Here is a 15,389-nt window from a genome sequence, read left to right on the forward strand (position 1 = left end):
CAAAAACAACGTACATTGAACAAGATCTCAACTGAAGGTAACAGGCCCATCTTGTGGCAACAACTTGCATTTATACAGTGCCTTTAGTGTTGAAAACCCCTCAAAGCAGCTCACAAAGGCGTGATCATAAATGAACATTAAGCTAAAGAAGGAGATACTGGTAAGCATGACCAAAAGCATTGTCAGAGAGATGGATCTTTAGAAGATGCTGCAGGTGGTGAGGTGGAAGACCTTATGTAGGGAATTCGAGAAGATGCAGTCTAGACAGATCAAGGTACAGCTGCCAGCAGTGAGGCAAGGGCAACTGAGGGTGATGCACATGAGGATAGAGTTAGAACAATGAAGAATTCAGGGAAGGTTGCATGGCTGGAGGAGTTTGCAGAGGTTTGGAGGGATAAGGCTGTACAGAGATTTAAAACATAAGTATAATTTTAAATTTGATGTTGGAGATTCAAGAGTCAATGAAGGTCAGTGAGTACAAAGATGGTGGGAGAGCAGGAACTAGTGCGAGGTCAGATACATGTCTGAAGTTTACAAAGGATGGAGGATGGGAGGTTGGCCATTGGAACAGTTGAGTCTACACAAAACCATAGAAACATTATGGCACAGAAAGAGGCCATTCAGCCCAACATTTCTGCACCAGCTGAAAAAACTAGCCACCCATTCTAATCCTCACCTTCCAGCACCTGGTCCGTAGCCTTGCAGATGACTTAGGCATGGATGAAAGTTTCAACAGAAGATGGGTTGAGTTAGGGGCGGAAGCAAATGATTTATGAAGGTGAAGATGGAGGGGTGAGAAACTAATCTTGGGGTCAAATCTTGGTTCTGCCTGAGACAGTGGTTGGGAGCAGGATGGAGTTGGTGGAAGCAGTAGGAATTTATGGCAGGGCACATTCGGGTGAAATTTCACTTTTACTGGCAGGCAGAAAACAGGCTGCAGAGCACCAGCTGCCTATTTTACACCTGCCCAACTTTTGTTTGCTACTTCACAATTCTGCTGTACCTATAGCATTGAATGCTCATGGAGCACACAGTGTAAACCTAGTCATCATGAACCTATGATCCAAATTATGGAGAATTGCTGACTGAAACTTGGAGTTTCAAAACAAGTACTGTAAATTAAATTATTGTAATATAGCTGAAACTGCCGCCTGTGTGAGAGAATAGTGAGAGAGAGAGAGACAGGGGGAGCAAATCTGCAGGGAAATCACAGGTGTGCGAGAACTATAGTGTGGCGATATCGGGGAACTTGAATTATCCAAATATCAATTTGGATAAAGTTAGATTAAAGGGTAAGGAGGGGGAGAAATTTCTGAAATATGATCAGGAGAACTTCCTTAACCAGTATGTTCTTGCTCCAACTAGCAAGGAGGCATTGCTGGATCTGGTGCTAGAGAGTGAAGTGTGCCAAGTGGACCAAGTGTCTGTGGGGGAACACTTGGGTAAGAGTGATCATCGTATCATAAGGTTTAGATTAGCAATGAAGAGCAAGGAACAATCGAAGGCAGCATCGGACATCACTGAGAACATTGAAGATGACAGCATTTACCAGCCTTCAGCCCCGTCTCAACTCCCAGCATACCGGTACGATGAGCAAGCTGCTGATAGTTGACGATGAATCCTTTGTTTCCCACCCCAACCACCTTCCCTCACACCAACCATCCCCTTCTCAGTTCCTGCTTTCAGACACCCAAGAACTGCTGCCTTCCCAGCCAAAGGAGCCCCAGGAGGAAAAGGAGCAACAGCATAGCACGAATGAAGAGACCCGGTCACTTGATCTGACACTGGCAGCCACCAGCTCAGACACTGGCACTGCACTTACCTTGGAGACTAGCAGAGAGTTGGGATCAGTACATGGCAGGTCATTGGGCATGTGGAATGCAACCAGGCCAGGGGTAAAAGATTGTTTGTTTGCCAGCTCAGCCAAGGGCGAGGTGGCAGATAAGTACTGGTGCAGAGCACCAGATGAAGATCTCGATGGGACAGCAGAGAGGAGAGTGCTGAATAGGCATGCACACCGAAATGCTGGGTGCATTGGCTGGCCTGCCAGGCAGCCTCCTGTAATTGTCAAAGAGCGTGGAGGAGTCCAGCTCCAACTTGGCAGAGGGCATGGTGTCAAGCTTGCCCTCTCTGCAGCCTCAGCCGTCGTGCAGCAGACCCAGAGGCACTCCCATTGCTGCCCCCATACCTGCTGTAGCCTGTGCACGCACAGGTCACCTATTTCTCTGCCCTCCCTGTGAGGATGCAGCAACACTCTCTGACAAATGTAGGAACTCACCAAAATACCTCCAAAAACACTCTCAGGTACTTTTAGACACTTTCCAATAGACAAAGTTCCAAAAATTTAACTTATCTGCATTCAGGGTGCCTGTCCCTTTAAATAATGTTACTGCAGGGCCCATCTTGCTGTTTAGTGTGTCTTTTTTCAGGAGTGGACAACACAGGTGTTACCAGGACCGGCATTATCCAAATTTGGAATTCTGGCATCACACTGGCCGGTTGGGCTGTGTGAGGTCAGGATAGCTTCAATTCAAGATGTTCAGGCACACAACACAGTGTGTTTAACACCTGGGACAAAAGATTCCAACATTACAAGATTGAAATTAATTTACAATGCTTAATATGCTTGTGCTACGTTACTGTGTGCACTGTTTTTATACTGTAATGCAGTACTAGCACGTTAAGCATGAACTTCAACAATCCTATTTCTTTTCCCCACTCAACATAGTCTTTAATCTCTGCAGTCATCCCCAAGCAATCAAAATATTCATCCTCAATCAATCAAAATATGCAGTCTGATGTCCTTTCAAAATGACTTCTGGACAACTGCTCGTTCTTTACTAAACAGGCTATAATTCTGGATAATGAGCCCATCTCATAAAATTCAATAATGGAACGGGAATCTCCTTTATCTGTGGCAAGCCATTCAATTTGAGCATCTTTAGAAACTGAAAGCTTTCATCTCTTGTAGAATGTTGAACAATATCCTGTAGCTCTAGTTTTGAAATATGTAGGTCTTCTGTCATGTTAACTGTTCCCTAACTACTCTGGTAGCTCATTCTTGGTACTACTGAGCAACTATATTTTTCTTAAGCTATCAAGTACTGGTGCTGGAAGCTGCTGCTACACTATGGTCTTAAGTCAGTATCATATTGATGGACTGCTGTTTCACCTTCTGCTTTACAGTGTGAATTGCGTTTGAGTTTTTAAAGCTTTCATGTGTCATTTGGTGAGCTCTGCAGTCATCACAGAATCATGGAATTTTACAGCAAAGTAGATCAACCTTTCAGCTCACAATACCTGTTACTGGTGCTTTCTGACAGCTATCCACTTAGTCCCACTCACCTGCCCTTTCCCTTTCTAATATTTTCCCACTTTGCTGTAAAATCCATTATGGATTCTGTTTCTACAACTATTTCTGGTAGAATATTTCAAGTCCAAATAACCCTCTGCAGGGAAATCTTTCCTCCCTTCATTCTTTTGATGGTATCTTCAAATAATCTGCACTTTTATTACTGATTCATTACCCAATAGAAATCATCTCAACGCACTTACTTTATCAAAACGTCGCATAATTTTGAACATCTTTATTAGATCCCCTCTCTTCATTCTTATGAAAAGGGCTACAGTTTCTCTCGTCTCTCATTGCAACTAATGCCTCTTATTCCTGGTTTATCTCTTTTGTATTGTCACTTGATGGCCTTCATATCCTTCCTAAAATAAGACACCCAACATTCAATAAAATATTCTAACTGCAGCCTAACCAATGGTTTGTACAGATTTACCAGTGCCCTACTTATAAAACTTATGCTCCCATTTTTTCTTTTTAAAAACGGTTTTACAATTTGTTTTGCAATGTTTTATATGCTGTGTATCCAAATCCCCAAGTCTGGCTCATTTCTATCCCTTTTAACGTTTTGTTTAGTGTATTTATCTCTCCTTATTCTTCTCTCAAAATGTATCACCTCGCATTTCTCAATGTTAAATTTCATCTGTCTTACAACCTACTAACCCTCTCTGCCTGCTCTGCCCCCTAAAGCCAGTAAAAATCATTTTTATTCCTGTTGTCAGCAAATTTTGATATTGCATCTCCCATGCCCAAGTGTAGATCATTTATTTTAATTTTATTGGCGTCAGCTACGAGTATTAAAATCTTGTTTAACTACTTATTCTGGACAGGTAACTTGGCAATTATATCTGTGCAAACAGTTATTCTGTGACAATATATGGAATAAGTATGTCCAAAGTTAATCTAATGCAGTTTCTGAGTATCCTAAAATAAATTTGCTACTGAAAGACACACTAGTCATGACTCTACAAGATTCAAAGCCAAAACAATGTTAATGTGACCTTCAGATGTACAGACAGAGCATGGCTTCTCGCACAGCGTGAACTGAGGCCTTTTTGAGCTCATCAGAGAAGCCGAGCATTGCATATTCAACGTGGGAACAGATCACGTTTTCTGTCTGGTCACTGAATAAATATATCATCAGGAGGCAGAGCATTCTCTTCACTTTGGGATCTCCCAACTTTGTTGTCCCCCCTATGTCACAATGGTAGATGCCACTGTCAGAAACTGGAAAATTATCAACAATATACATTTCCCACTGTCTTGAGCAAATGAGCTGGACACAAGAATTCCCACAATATGTACAACAATTCTTTCTTCAGTACACCCACAGAGCTTTGTGAATACCACCTACATATTTCTGTAAAGCGGTATTCAAGAAAATTCTGCAGCTCAGAATATTTCCATTGAACTTTATTTTGTAATTGTCATTAAAATTGCAAAAATATATTTTCCCAGATAATGCAGCTATTGTGTATTTGCACATGCTTATTAAGCATAACAAGCAACTGCCTTGGAACTTGTTACTGCAAAAATTATCAATTCCATAACATTTGATGTTGCTTTTATCTCATCCCACACACATACAGAAAAGCTTGCAACTGCAAGTGTCTATTGTGATGTTCTAAATAAGACTGGAATATTTCTGACAGCATGGCAGACTAACAATTGACCAAAAAGCTATTTTACATATATTATGACATGACGATTGTTAATACACTCTCCAAGCCTCAGTAACAGGAGTGCACCAGATAACAGGCAACACCTTCCAGAAATCTTAAACTCATAACGCTTTTGAATACAAACTTTGGGTCATAATTCTCCCGATGTATTTGAGGCTGACTTTTAGGGTACTTTTACCCCAATGAACAAGCTCATCACTGAAACCTAACCCCCACAGCTGTCCACTGTCATTGGAATGCATTTTGAGAATCATTAATTTAACTAATATATTGGAAGAGAAACAGTTCGGAGGTCTTCAATGCTGCATTTAAAACAGTTTTACAGGAATGTTACCATTATTTATGTACTTTTGAAAAAACTATTATTTTTGATCCCTTTCAAAATGAAAAAGGAATGACATCAAGTTGCAGAAATAAAAGATAAACACTACTATTCGCTGACAAAAGCAAGGTAGTCTTAAATCATAGTGAAACTTACATAAACAGACACTCCCCAAAAATGGATACTTATTGAGAAATCCAAATAACTTACATAGTAAAATATACAAGCGTAACTCTGAAACCACAGGCACTAGTATATTATGAGCTATGGATTGCCATCAATGCACCAAACTCTTAGACAACTTAAAAACACAGGACATGCAGATCAGCGCAAGGCAGCAGTGGGTTTTGTTAAAGAAACGGCTTTTGTGAAACGGGGAGCTCTTTACTCAGCATCCATAGTGGCAGAGAAACCTTTCTATCTCTGGGATTGAGTGCTTGCACAGCTCTTTCCCTAGGATTGAGCAGTTTCTCTGCCGCTATGGAGGCTGGATAAAGATTCCCATTCAACAAAAGCGTACTTTCACAAAACCTGCTGCCACGTCACTTTTCAGATGAGACATTAAACTGAGGTGCCATCTGTCTGCTCGAGTGGATGTAAAAGATCCCATGGCAAGATTTTAAAGAACATGGGAGCTATCCCCGGTGTCCTGGCCAATATTTATCTCTTAATCATCATAAAAACAGATTATCTGGTCGTTATCACAGTGCCAATTGTGGGAGCTTGCAGTGCGCAATTTGGCTGCCGCGTTTGCTACATTACGACATCAAATACACTCCAAAAGTTCTTCATTGGCTGCAGAGTGCTTTGAGACGTTGAGTGGTCATGAAAGGTGCTAGATAAATGGAAGTCTTATTTCTTTTTTGACATACGTACACTGACCTCACCAGCCTCCCTAAATCAAAGAAAGTGCACGTGAAAAGTGAGGGGGGCTGTTTTTTCCTGTGCCACCACTGCAGCCATACTCTCCTTTCCCTCCACTGCTGATGGTAGATCCAATTCTTTATGGAGCTTTGGCTTTTGGGAGTGTAGGTGGATTCTGTACCTTTGCTGCTCCATAGAGCGATGGACAGATCTGTGAATCCCAGATATCAGTCTTCCTGCAGACTCATTACTCAACCAAAAACTACAATTTCATTCCTATACATAATGTCACCCATTTGTGCAGGAGGCAGGGCTCCCAGCACCGGGCCGAAAAGGCGGGAGAACCCCGCCTCTGCATTTTTTCAGCCCCCCAGCGCAATCCTCTGGTCTTTTGGGGTGAAAGTTTAAGGACGCAGGATCCCCGCCCTTTAAAGACTTATGAGGGACGGGGATCCCACCCCCAAGAGCTGCCGGCCAATCACAGGGTTGGCAGCTCGTCAGTATCGGTAGCACCACTGAGAGCAGTGGCCACTGCCAGCACTGTAGAGGCCTTGGAACCAGGCCCAGCGGTGTAACCCCAGAGAAGAGGTAGGTGAGGCAGGGTCGCTGGGTCCAGCCAGAAGGCCCCGGCAAGAGGAGTGGGCATTCAGTCCAGGGGCTGGGGGGGTCCTCTGTGGGCCACACATTGTCCACGAAGGAAGGACACACCCCCTCGCCCCCCACCAGACGGGGGAGGGGTGGTGGCACTTTGTTTTTGTGTGGTGGAGGCCCCCACCCCGCACTGCGGGTAAGATCTTTCTGGGCGAGAAGGCCACCGTCAGCCTATCCTGCCCCGAGGAGAACTGGAACCGGGAATCCCAGCATCAGGTTCCGTGGTGGGCAATTCTGCCCCGATTCTCCAGCCACCCCCCTCCCCACCCCGCCGTCTTCGAGATGAGAACAAGATCCAGGCCATTGTGTTTTCCTTCCCAAATGCTCTCAATCTGTTCCTAAGACTTGCCTTTGGAAGTTTCAATGTACGGTCACATTCGCCCCTTTTTTTTGTCTTGTAATTGCCCGAAAGCTGGCAAATAGAACTGATACAGCTCATTACTGAAGTTGCACTCTGCTCCAAGTAAGAACAGTTTGAAATGAAATGGAAATTTAGACTGCAAAACTATTATGCAAACAGAGCTGAATGCTGGTGTGTGGGAGGGAGATTCTTAGCATTATTGTCGCTGATTAGTTGCCAATCGTAATGTCAGCTGGTTCTTCAAGACTGTTGTGAAAATCGTCAGAGCACATACAATGACCAAATATGAAATTAAGGATACCTGGAAAAAAAGGACAGCTAATGCCAGCCCCTAAGCTACCTAATTTGCAACACTGTATCCTACACTGCAAGGCTTGTGAGGAGGGAGACAAAATGGCTGCATTGACCAGCCAGAACCAAGACCCAGAAAGTTTAAGGGAACTGCTTGTTCATTTTTTTTAAGCAAGTGAGAAATACTGCTGACTGCTATGCTTGAATGACTTAGTGACGGTCATGTGACAAGCCACTCCCCATCTGTGATTTTAAGCTTATGTCTTTCTGCAGCAGAGAGAGGAGACGCAACTGGACTCTGGCACGTGCAAAACCAAGTAGGGGTCTCTCTCTCTCTCTTTCCATTCTAGCTTGAAAGCTTTCAAATCCTGCCTGTTGACTGACCACCTTTGCAGAATCCAGCTACAATCAGAAACCCTGTTGGAGGAAATCATCTGCATCACTATCTCCAAGAGACCCACCGAACCAGTCATCTACCTCTTGAAACTAAAAGCCACAGGACCACCAAATTCAACTAGAAGCCAGCCAAATCACCAAATACCACAGGCGGTATACCCCTTTTTACTACAGACTTTAACTCAATAAATTCACCTTTCCCCACTCTGTAACCTATTTGTGTGTGTATAAACCTCATATGTGTGTGTGTGTGTCTGTGAGAGAGAGAGAGAGTGAGTGAGTGAAAGTTGGCATGTTGTTTATTATTTTTAGTAGTTCCGTTTAGGGACAATAAAGTTAACATCTTTCTTTGTTAAACTCAAGAAAACCTGTCTATAATCATAGCAAGTAAGCAATCAATCTACTGAATTGGCCAGTACATCCACTTTCAGAAAGAATTAAACCTGTTGTGGTCAAACAAGGAGATGTAAAAGAGGGAAGCCCTTCAATCCCTCCTCACTTGACCATAACAACCTTAAAAGGACTGGAACCAATATTCCTGTGGGGAGATTCACTAGTTTGGTTATGGAAGGTTTAAACTAAATTGGCAGGGGGTGGGGGGAGCACCAGCATATAAGAGCAGAAAAGAGGAATATTTTGCATAATGTGAGAGTGTTAGACAGTACTAGAGAGGGGAGGACTTCCATTTAGATGGGAGTGGACTGAGAAGAACTACAAGGAATGCAAAGACAAGATTACAATGTAAGTAAGTAAACACACAAAGTGCGAATAAGGTTGGTGAGCTACAAGTACAAATAGCAGTACGGGAATATGATGTAGTGGCAATAACGGAAATGTGGCTTAAAAACAGCGAGGACTGGGCACTTAATATACAAGAATGTATAAAGTGTTCAGAAAAGATAGAGAGGATAAAGGGAGGTAGGGTGGCAGTACCGATTAGAAGACATTATAATACTAGAAAGGGAAGATATCCTTGAGGGGGCAAGGACAGAATCCATTTGGTTAGAGTGGAGAAGCAAAAAGGCTATGATCATGCTATTAGGGGCATTCTTTCAGCCTCCAAATAGTGAGAGAGATGGAGGAGTAAATCTGAAGAGGAGTCTGTAGGGAAATCACAGAATTTGCAACAACTGTGGTGATATTGGGGGACTTGAATTATCTAATATTGATTGGGATAATGTTAGAGTCAAGGGAAAGGAGGGGGATGAATTTCTGAAATGTGTTCAGGATAACTTCCTTGACCAGTATGTACTCAGCCCAACTAGAAAAGATGCATTGCTCAATCTTGTGCTGGGAAATGGAGTGGGTCAAGGGGACCAAGTGTCTGCCGGGGGGCACTTGGGTAAGAGTGATCATCGCATCATAAGGGTTAGTCTGGTAATGCAGAAAAGCAAGTAACAAATTAAGGTAGAATGTCTAGTTTGGAAGAAAGCTCATTTCAATGTGATGAGAAAGGATCTAGCCAGAGACCAAAGACAGACAGGAAAAGCTGTATCGGAACAATGGGTGATCTTTAAGGAAGAGATGCTTCAGGTACAGGCTGGGTACATTCCAACATGGGTGAAAGGTAAGGAAACCAAAAACAGGGCTCCTTGGATGACGAGGGAAACAAAGATTATGATAAAATAAAGATGCATGTCAGGAGAATTCTTCAAGTGAGAACCAGGCATGTATAATAAGTTGAGGGGAGGTGAAGAGGAAAATAAGATTAGTAAAGAGAGAACATGAGAATAGATTGGCAGTCAACATAAAAGGGAACTTAAAAATCTTCTACAGGTATGTAAATAGTAAGAGGGTAGTAAGAGGCAGAGTGGAGCCTATTAGGGACAAAGAGGGTAATATATGCTTAGAAGTGCAGGGCAAGGCTAATATACTTGAGTACTTGCATTAGTTTTTACTAAAGAGGAATCTGCAAAATATTGGTCGAAGTGGAGAGAGCAGAGGCAATGGACAGAGTAAAAATTGAGAGGAGCAAGATAATAAAAAGGCTGGCTATGTTTCGGGTAGATAAGTCAAAATTATGAGGGGCATTGATAGGATGAAATTTTTTCCCTTAGCGGAGAGATTAATAACTAGGGGGCATAGATTTAAGGTTTTAGAGGGGAGTTGAGGAGGAGTTTTTTCACCCTGAGGGTGGTTGGAATCTGGAACACACTGCCTGAAGGGGTGGTAGAGGCAGGAACACTGACAACATTCAAGAAGTATTTAGATGAGCACTTGAAAGCCATAGCATACAAGGCTACGGGCCAACTGAGGGGAAATGGGAATAGTTAGGACGGGTGCTTGATGGTCGGCGCAGGCGCATTGGGCCAAAGGGCCTGTTTCTGTGCTGTAAAACTCTATGACTCTAAGTCACCTGGTCCGAATGGTTTGCAGCCCAGGTTGCTAAAGGAAGTGTAGGTGGAGGTAGCTGAAGGGCTTGCCATAATCTTTCAATCTTCCCTGGATACAGGGGAGGGGCCAGAGGATTGGAGAGTTGCAAATCCTTATTCAAGAAAGGGTCTAAGGACAGTCCTAGCAACTACAGGCCAGATAGTTTAACATCAGTGCTGGATAAGGTTTTAGAAACAATAATCAGGGGAGAAAAATCAACAGACACTTGGAGAGGTTTGAGTTAATTAAGGAGAGCCAGCACAGATTTGTAAAAGGGAGATCATGCTTCAATCCAATTGAATTTTTTGATGAATTAACAGGAAAGTTGATGAAGGGATTGCAATGGATGTTGTTTATCTGGATTTTAAGAAAGCGTTTGATAAGGTACCACATAAAAAGATGGTTAACAAAATTGAGGCTCATGGAATAGGGGGTCAGTGTCCAATTGAAAAGAAAATTGGGTTAAGGACAGAAAACGAGACATAGTAAATAGTTGTTTTTCAGACTGGAGGATGGGATACAGTGGTGTTCCCAAGGATTAGTGCTGGGACCACTGCTTTTTTTGCTATACATAAATGACTTGGATCTTGGAATACAGAGTAGAATTTAAAAATTTGCTGATGACACCAAACCTGGAGGTGTGGCAAACAGTGAGGATGATATGAACCGCCTGCTGTAGGACATATATAGGCTAACAGAATGGGCAGACAGGTGGCAGATGGAATTTAATACTGACAGTTGTGAGGTGATGCATTTTAGCAGAAGGAATAGGGAGAAACAATATATACTTAATGGCACAGTTCTAAAGAGTGTACAGGAACAGAGAAACCTGGGGGTGCTTGTGCATCGATCATTGGATGTGGCAGGACACGTTGAGTGAGCGGTTAGCAAAACATATGGGATCTTGGGCTTCATAAATAGAGGCATTGGGCTGAATTTTACACCACCCCCGCGGGTCAGTTGATGGCGTGGGGGCGGCGTAAATTTGAGCGGGAGGCTCCAGGAGGCCTACCGGCCCTGCTCCTGCCTCTGGTGCACTTTACGGCGGTCGGGCGGGGGGAGGAAACGGCCCGCCCGCCCGAGGCCAATCAAGGCCCTTAAGTGGCCATTTAACGGCCACTTAAGGGTCCTCGCCCGCCTCCACTGGTATTTTACCCGTGGCATGTGGGCGTGCTGGGGGCGTGAAAGGCCACCCAGCGAAAGCTGCCTGCCTTTCCGTGCCCGGGGGGGGGGGGGGGGGGCCATGGCAGTCAGGCACAGGGTGCCTGATTGAGGGCCGCTCCTGCCTCCCAACCCACCCCAGGATCCAACACGCCCCCTTCCCCCAAACTACCACCCTAGCCTCACCAGGGCACGACCGATCCCCCTGGGGAGGCATGCCCCTACTTACCCACTCTCCAGGGTCCATGGCGTCGGCTGGGCTGCAGTCCCAGCAGTGGCCACTGCTCCCGGTGGCGCTCTGCTGGGACTAAGAGCTGCCGGCCCGCTGATTGGCCGGCAGCCCACTGAGGCAGGACCTCCTCCCTCAAGTGGGTGGAAGTCCTGCCTCGGGACAATTAAAGCGTCGGTGGCGAATTCCCGTCCGCCTAGGGTCAAATCCAGCCCATTGAGTACAAAATCAGGGAAGTTATGCTGAACATTTAGAAAACTCTGGTTAGGCCCCAACTGGAGTACTGCTTCCAGTTCTGGTTACCACATTTTAGGAAGGATATGAGGGGCCCTCGAGAGGATGTAGAGGAGATTTACCAGAATATTTCCAGGTATAGGGGATTTTAGTTACCAAGTTAGGTTGGAAAAGCTGGGGTTATTTTCCTTCGAGCAAAGGAGATTGCAGGGAGACTTAATAGAGATGTACAAGATTATGATAGGCATAGAAAAGTTTGACAGGGAAAAACTATTCCCATTAACTAATGGTACAAGAACTAGGGGACACAGAATGAAGGTTTGGGGCAAGAGATGCAGGGAAATGTGAGGGAGAACCTTTTTACGCCGCGGGTGGTAATGACCTGGAACTCGCTGCCCACGAGGGTGGTGGAAGCGGAGACAATCAATAATTTGAAAAGGAAATTGGATGGCCACTTGAAGGAAATAAGCTTGTAGGGCTATGGGGATCAAACGGGGGAATGGCACTGACTGGATTGCTCTGTGGAGAGCTGGCATGGACTCGATGGGCCTCCTTCTGTGCCATAGATAGTATAGCTCGAGTATATTACAGACACACAGGTGCACACCCACATAGTCATGGATAAAAGAAATGGATAGGACTGATTGCAATAAAATAACCTCATGCCCGAGTTCATGGGTAAAAAACTATTTGAACTGTGCGCTTGTGATTTACAAGATGAGATTTTCTTGTAATCATACCTAGATATCTATTATATGCTGGATCAACTCAGACATTTTTTCATCTTTCTGTTTCAAACTATGTTTTTTCAATTTCAACACAAACCGACATGAAAATCCCTACAGATTAAATACAGAATTATTCAGAAAGTTCACATATTTCACCCTTAAAAGATAGAAATAAAATTATTTTAACTACCAACTTCTACTTGGTCGTAACACTTGAAAACTAGTGTTTAGGATGTTACAATTATCAGAAAATACTATTTGGTCAACAGTTCATTAAAGATTGCCAAGCTGTGGTAATAGAAGTATTCACGTGTATTTATAATTTCCTTTTTCCTTAAACAGTAGTGCTAAATAATGTAGATAGCCGATGAAAGCGTTTTATCTAACAATTTACAATATTTTAAATACCAGAAGTTTAATATATTTGACATTAAAGCAGCACCGACTTTAATTGAAGCACTAACTTAACCAGTACTAAACCTCAAAGTCAAAGTCAACTGTGATAACTTTCTTTTGATTTGATATTGTTATACTATTACATCAAAACCGCTTAAGAGTTTTCACATCTTAATATGGAATGACAGGTCATGTTTGAATGGGATAGTGTCAAAATGGCAAAGTACAGTAGGTGGATCAGTAAATCAGTATGTCATATCAAAAACAGTGCAGGAGCCAAGTTATATAAATCAAAATATATCTCAATATGAGCAGGCACCAGTAAATAACTATACTATTCACTTTAGGGAGAATGAAGTTTGAACTGATAAAATGGGTCAGGAGTTTTACTGCCAGATTGGCATTTGTTAATGTCCACATTTGAAGGTTTCCTACCTTTTGGGTGACAGTTTGTAGTGCAGAAACCGCTTCCTGGAAGGCAGAAGATGAAATTAATAAATTTAAAGCTATAAACAATGAGTACTTTTGAAGAAAATCAGTTATTAAACTTTTAACGAGCTCGTCGAGTGAAAGCTTCATGTGTGTGAATAAACAAGATGTCAATTTTGCTATTAGCTTGGTCTTGGAAAGTTGTGTTCAATTCAAAACTGTCGAAAAACATTTAAAAAGTTATTTTAAGCAGATTGGCATGATGATAGTTTCCCAATCATTCCCCAACTTATCTACCACTGCTACTGAAGCCCTAATCCATGCTTTTGTCACTTGGTGATCTGGCTTCACCAGTGCAATCCTAACCATCCTCTCTGGTTCTAATCTTCATAAACTACAGCTTATCCAGAACTCCACTGTTCCCGCAGAAAGTCCGCACACTGATCACCCATTTGTGGCCAGGTTCCAACAGACCCCTGTGCACTGCCAAATTGACTTCAAAATCCTTCCCATTCTCAAATTGCTCAATAGCCAAATCTACCCTATTTCAGCAATCTTCCCCCACAATATTCTTCCTGACAGCACCTCCATTTGATCCCAGATGAGTAATTGTTCTCCACTCCACCAATTAAAGTTACTCGATCAGCGACTATATCCCTTGCTCTCCCAAAACAATTTGGGTGGTTCACCCCACTGCTCGCCGCAATATTTACAGTGTTTTATTACAGGAAGAGATTCAGATGAGAATGCACTAGATATGCACTTGACTCCATTTAGGCAGAAAATAACAAATAGGCTGTGTAAAACACTAGTAGGAATCTGAACCTAGTTACGCACTCAGAACTGGAAAAATTATTTAATTTAATACATCGATAGTTATATGGAGTGTAAGCAGTCATGAATGGGTACTAAGTGTAGCTGCAAAATCAGCCCCACTTGTTCAGATTAAAGATAGCTGTGATACCTTGCACAGCAACAAGAAATACGCTACCAACTTTGAACTTGAAAATGCCACGTAATGTCATTGGTTGCATTTTGTGGTAGAAATTACTGAATGAAAAATTCACAAAATAATTTGAAACTTGCATTGTGTGTCCTTTTTACAACAATGCATCTGCTGCAGTGGCAACTTTCCATAGCAGCCAATATGGTACACTTATGCAGAGTTTTCAACAGCAGATAAATACTTGAATTTCAAGATACAGCATCTGTGAATTCCCCAGCTCCTTAACATTGAATAAAATAATGAAGCTTATCCATGAATGCAGAGATGAAAACAGTAAAATAACAAAAAAATATACACCAAGTTGAAATCTGCAGTGGAAAATATGGGATAAACCAAATACTGATTAAAGCCAATGTAAAAACAGAAAATTCTAAAAATATGCAGCTCAGTCACCTTAGCTTAGGGGACCTTGCCTCTTTACAGATGCTGATTAACATGTTGTGTCATTCCAGCACTTTCTATTTTTATCCCAGATTTCCAATGTTTAGGGGGTAATTTTAACTCTCGACAAGTGTAAAACAGGTGATATCTTGTTACACATCTCTTTGCGGTCTTTTCTCTGAGCCAAACAATACTACTCTTTATTGTGTGAAAATATCAAAGCCTTCATGTGAGAATTTTTCCATGTTGCAATGTAATGGATTTACATAATAATTTGCATGAAACAAAGTTCTATTTAGTCTGAATTTTATATCATTTATTAATAAACTGGCAATGTAAACCTCCATTGCTAAGGCAACTCAGCTCAGCTGGAATCAGGCACTCGGCGGATACTGAAATAAAAGAGGTAAATTGCGCTATTTAAGCCCACTTTATAATTGGTGGTAGAAGCTGGATAATTCCAGGGCACTGCTCTGCTCACTCATCTAATGGCCTATTACAATACAAAAGAAGAATTGTACAAAATATAACTAACC

The 15,389-nt window shown here is 42.6% G+C and overlaps 1 protein-coding gene across 14 annotated transcripts in view; it reads right to left on the minus strand.

Moving 5' to 3' along the window:
- anks1b (ankyrin repeat and sterile alpha motif domain containing 1B) overlaps window positions 1–15,389 on the minus strand; it is an 831,451-nt gene that overhangs the window by 689,202 nt on the left and 126,860 nt on the right. For 11 of the 14 annotated variants that reach the window (XM_068059064.1, XM_068059059.1, XM_068059057.1 and 8 more), the window contains exon 2: window positions 13,473–13,508. The exons of the other annotated variants lie outside the window; for them this stretch is intronic. In XM_068059064.1, the coding sequence (XP_067915165.1) occupies window positions 13,473–13,508 (36 nt within the window). The remainder of the gene's footprint in view (window positions 1–13,472; window positions 13,509–15,389) is intronic. 14 annotated transcript variants of the gene reach the window in all.

This window comes from Heterodontus francisci, chromosome 27 (assembly GCF_036365525.1).
Source record: "Heterodontus francisci isolate sHetFra1 chromosome 27, sHetFra1.hap1, whole genome shotgun sequence".
Lineage (NCBI taxonomy): Eukaryota > Metazoa > Chordata > Chondrichthyes > Heterodontiformes > Heterodontidae > Heterodontus > Heterodontus francisci.